The sequence below is a fragment of the Dipodomys ordii genome, unplaced genomic scaffold (genome assembly GCF_000151885.1).
Source record: "Dipodomys ordii isolate 6190 unplaced genomic scaffold, Dord_2.0 Scaffold51, whole genome shotgun sequence".
Taxonomy (NCBI): Eukaryota; Metazoa; Chordata; class Mammalia; order Rodentia; family Heteromyidae; genus Dipodomys; species Dipodomys ordii.
In genome coordinates, this window is record NW_012267267.1 from 3,108,790 (window position 1) to 3,114,215 (window position 5,426).

Sequence of the window (5,426 nt, forward strand, 5' to 3'; positions counted from 1 at the left end):
CGATCCTCAGATCTCAGCCTCCTGAGTAGCTAGGATTACAGGCATGAGCCACCAGCGCCCGGCTTAGAGCACTAGTCTTGAGCTGAGGGACAGCACCTAGGCCCTGATTTCAAGGCCCCACGACCGGCAAATAAAACCCCCACAGTACATGGGGGAAAAATAAGTATACTGTTTTGGAAAAATGTACCAAGTAACATGTTACACTTTTTACACACAGTTGTAAGTGTGGCTGAGGTTGAAAGAAATAGGGGAGAACAATGGATCAAGATGCATTGTATTTATAAACAAAGTCATTTTGTACAAAAGATTAAAAATCCATAGTTAGAATGCAAAGCTAATGTTAATTTTACTCTTATTCTTTATTCTGTAAAATCTGTGCAAGTGTCAAAAGTGACTTTTTCATTGAATTGAGACTAAAATCAAACTTTAGTTCTGTGTTACCTTCACTGTAAATGTAAAATAGCTCTCCCTTCCCTGACACCTTTTGGTCATGGGGCTTGAACTCAGGGCCCGTGCACTGTCTGTGAGCTTTTTCACTCAAAGCTAGCATTCTACCACTTTGAGCCACAGTGCCACTTCTGGTTTTCTGGTGGTTACCTGAAGATGAAAGGTCTCAGACTTTCTTGTCAGGGCTGGCTTTGAACTGCGATCCTTAGATCTTAGCCTCCTGAGTAGCTAAGGTTACACATGTGAGCCACTGAACTTTTTTTTGGGTCCGGTCACGGGGCCTGAACTCTAGTCCCTCAGCTCTTCAGCTCAAGACTAGCACTCTACCACTTGAGCCATAGAGCCACTTCTGGCTTTTTTCTTTGCTTATGTGGTGCTGAGGAATCAAACCCAGGGCCTCAGACATGCAAGGCAAACACTCTACCACTGAGCCACCTTTCCAGCCCCACCACTGAACTTTTTTTTTTTGGGGGGGGTCCAGTTATGGGGCCTGAACTCTGGGCCTGGGCGCTGTCCCTCAGCTCTTCAGCTCAAGGCTAGCGCTCTACCACTTGAGCCATAGCACCACTTCCAGCTTTTTTCTTTTTTCTTATATGGTGCTGAGGAATCGAACCCAGGGTCTCAGGCCTGCAAGGCAAGAGCTCTACCACTGAGCCACCTTCCCAGCCCCACCACTGAACTTTTTAACAGATTGCTAAGGTACTTTTTTTTGTTGTGGTTGTATTTTTTTGGGGAGGGGAGGGCTGTACTGGGGTTTGAACTCAGGACTTTGTACTCTTTAATTTTTTTGCTCAAAGCTAGTGTTCTATCCTTTGAGACACAGTTCCACTTCTGGCTTTTTCCTGGTTAACGGGAGATAAAGAATCACATGGGCTTTTCTGCCTGACTTAGCATGATCCTCAGAGCTCAGCCCACTGAGTAGCTAGGATTATACTAGTGAAATGAGAACTAGTCATTGCTGAGAGCATGAAGTTCACATTAAGGCCAGTTCATAAAAATCAACTTCTGTCACTAGTATTGGCTATTTTATAGCCAAATATTTTATCAGTTATTTATACAATTATATATTTTTTGGCATATAAATAGCAAATCAGCTTTAATATTTTAGTTATCTGTCTGGCCATTAACATCTGAGACACTTCTTTAAGATCTATAAGATGACTTGGTCATTTTACTAGTTTTGAAACATTCTTATTCTCTATCTTTTACAATAAAAAATACTAAAGTACCACTCATAATTAGTGTAAACATTCACATTTAATAGTACCTTTAAAATAAACATAACTACATTTAAAATGGTTCCAAAATGAATCTATAAATGATAATATAAATTAAGAAATATGAACGTAAAAGTAAATAAATTTAACATTAGCTGTGGTATAAATAATGGTAAATGTAGAGTGTACCTTTGAGTCATTAAAATGTCTTTAAAAAACATAGCATGTTACCAGAATATTAAAAACCATAGCCATGGTTCTCAAACTTTAACAATCTACATTTGAAATTATTTTGGCATTTTTCAATGAGAAATTAATGCTATTTCCAGAATTGAGATCCAAGTCCGACGTTTCAATAGATCTTATTTTTATACTCAAATGTTGAATACATGGCTCTTTTCAAATGGACAAAACAAGTGCATTCAGAGATCCATTTTTCGAAGGCTCATTCGGCTGAAGGAGTCTCTGAGGAAAAATAAGAGATAGTTATGAGAAAACATTTTTTTTTTGTCGGTCGTGGGGCTTGAACTCTGGGCCTGGGCACTGTCCCTCAGCTCTTCAGCTCAAGGCAAGCGCTCTACCGCTTGACCCACAGCGCCACTTCCGGTTTTCTAGTGGTTTATTGGAGATAAGAGTCTCACAGACTTTCCTGCCCGGGCTGGCTTTGAACCACGATCCTCAGATTTCAGCCTCCTGAGTAGCTAGGATTACAGGCATGAGCCACCGGCGCCCAGTGAGAAAACAATTTTTAAAATGTAAAAAACAATTTTTTTTTTGAATTTAAGACTTTATTCAGCAAAATCATTTATTTACACAATGGGGAATGCTGGTTTGATTTTGTCAGTGAAGTAAACACAAGCTGAACAGAGACAATACTGACTGTCCACACGTATTAAAAAACAATTTTTTTACATACACCTTGTTTTGTTTTACATACTTTTTTTTTTCTACCAGATAAATCTCTCACTTGTTACCAGTTATTAACTTTCAAGTTGACTGTTCATCACAATACTCAGCCTTACATACTCCTAACATAAATTTCTTTTTTTTTTTTTTGTCCAGTCGTGGTGCCTGAAATCTGGGCCTGGGTGCTGTCCCTCAGCTCTTCAGCTCAAGGCTAGCGCTCTACCACTTGAGCCATGGCGCCACTTCCGGCTTTTTTCTTTTTGCTTATGTGGTGCTGGGGAATCGAACCCAGGGCCTTAGGCATGCAAGGCAAGCGCTCTACCACTGAGCCACCTTCCCAGCCCCCCCCCCTTTTTTTGCCGGTTGTGAGGCCTGAACTCTGGGCCTGGGAGCTTCCCCTCAACTCTTAAGCTCAAGGCAAGCACTCTACTACTTGAGCCACAGCACTACTTCAGCTTTTTCTGCTTATATGGTGCTGAGGAATCGAACTCAGGGCCTCATGCATGCAAGGCAAACACTCTGCCACTGAGCCGTCTTCCCAGCCCATAAATTTCTTTCTTTATATATATTGTAGTAACTACTTTGTGTGTGTATATATGTATATATACATATATATCTATATATATGTACGTATACATAAGAATATAATAGCAACGTTTTGCCAAAATCCTTCATTTGCTCTAGAGGTGCTGCAGATATAAGAAAAGATAAGGACTTAAGGTATAATAAAGGGGAGATCTGGGGCATTAAAAGGCAGATGTTTGAGGATTCAAATTCAAAGCCAGCCTGGACAGGAAATTTCTAAGACATTGCCAATTAATCACCAAAAAGCCAGAAGTGGGGCCGGGAAGGTGGGTCAGTGGTGGTGTGCTTGCCTTGCATGCATGAAGCCCTGGGTTTGATTCCTCAGCACCACATAAGCAGAAAAAGTCGGAAGTGGCACTGTGGCTCAAGTGGTAGAGTTCTAGCCTTGAGCTGAAGAGCTGAGGGACAGCACCCAGGCCCAGAATTCAGGCCCCAGGACTGACAACAACAAAAAGCCAGAAGTGGAGCTGTGGCTCAACTGGTAGAGTGCTAGTCTTGAGCAAAAACGCTCAGACACAGCACCCAGGTCCTGAGTTCAAGCCCCAGAACTAGTATTAAAAAAAATGATAAACTTTTAAGTCTTAAACGAGTGAATTTCAGACTTTATCTCTGATCTTTTTTTATATTCTTAGAAATTACTGAGGATGGGCTGGGAAGGTGGCTCAGTGGTAGAGCCCTTGCCTTGCATGTATGAGGCCCTGGGTTTGGTTCCTCAGCACCACTTAAGAAAAAAGAAAAAAAAAAGCCGGAAGTGGTGCTGTGGCTCAAGTGGTAGGGCGCTAGCCTTGAGCTGAAGAGCTGAGGGACAGTGCCCAGGCCCAGAGTTCAGGCCCCACGACTGGACCCAAAAAAAAAAAATTACTGAGGACAGCTGGGCACTGGTGGCTCATGCTTATAATCCTAGCTACTCAGGAGGTTGAGATCTGAGGCTCGTGGTTTAAAGCCAGCTCAGCCAGAAAGTCCATGAGACTCTTATCTCTAACCCCCAGAAAACCAGAAGTGGCACTGTGGCTCAAGTGGTAGAGCGTTCACCTTGAGCTGAAGAGCACCTAGGCCCAGAGTTCAAGCCCTACTACTGACATTAAAAAAAAAAAAAGAAAGAAAAAAGAAAAGAAAAAAGAAATTACTAAGGACTCCAGTATCTTTTTTTTTTTTTTGTCGGTCGTGGGGCCTGAACTCTGGGGCTGGGGACTGTCCCTCAGCTCTTCAGCTCAAGGCTAGCTCTCTACCACTTGAGCCACAGCACCACTTCTGGCTTTTTTTGCTTACGTGGTACTAAGGAATCGAACCCAGGGCCTCATGCGTGCGAGGCAAGCACTCTACCATTGAGTCACCTTCCCAGCCCTATTATGTCTATAGGTTTTTTTTGATTGGTCGTGGGGCTTGAACTCTGGGCCTGGGCGCTGTCCCTCAGCTCTTCAGCTCAATGCTAGTGCTCTACCACTTGAGCCATAATACCACTTCCGGCTTTTTCTGCTTATGTGGTGCTGAGGAATCAAACCCAGGGCCTCATGCATGCAAGGCAAGCACTCTACCACTAAGCCACCCTTCCCAGCCCGACTCCAGTTATCTTTTATGTGGGTTATACACTGGCATTTACAATATTAGAAATTAAAATGGAAAATTTTAAGTTACTATTTTAGAAAATAACCAGTGACATATTAAGCACTTTCCTCCCCCTCCCACCCCCTTTGCCAATCCTTGGGCTTGAATTCAGGGCCTGAGTGCTATCCCTGAGCTTTTTTGTTCAAGGTTGGCATTCTACCACCTAAGCCATAGTTCCACTTCTGTCTTTTTGTGGTTAACAGCACCCAAGAGTCTCTCATACTTTCCTGGCTTAGATCTCAGTCTCTTGAGCAGCTATGAGTACAGGATCACTTATGCCAGGCAATATAAGCACTTAAGTCTACTACAAAGTAATATTCCAGATTTTGTAAATCCTCAAAAATTCAAATATAAGAAATTTTTATTTTCAAAATGCTGAAGCAAAGCTGGGAGCTGGTAATCCTAGCTATTTAGGAGACTGAGATCTAAGGATTGGGTTCGAAGCCAGTCTGGGAGAGAAAGTCTATGAGACTCATTTCCAAATGAACCATCAGAAAACTGTGGCTCAAAGTGGTAGAGCATTAGCCTTGAGCAAAAGGGCTTAGGAGACAGCACCCAGGCCCTGAATTTTCTTTTCTTTTTTTTTTTTTGGGTCCAGTCGTGGGGCCTGAACTCTGGGCCTGGGCGCTGTCCCTCAGCTCTTCAGCTCAAGGCAAGCGCTCTACC

General features: G+C 42.7%; 1 protein-coding gene across 1 annotated transcript in view; it reads right to left on the bottom strand.

The window, feature by feature from the left end:
• Positions 1–1,685: 1,685 nt before the first annotated feature.
• Positions 1,686–5,426, bottom strand: part of Dock7 (dedicator of cytokinesis 7) — a 172,569-nt gene continuing 168,828 nt past the window's right edge. The window contains exon 47 of the mRNA XM_013020621.1: positions 1,686–2,129. Within this exon, the coding sequence (XP_012876075.1) occupies positions 2,087–2,129 (43 nt within the window). The 3' untranslated portion in view covers positions 1,686–2,086. The remainder of the gene's footprint in view (positions 2,130–5,426) is intronic.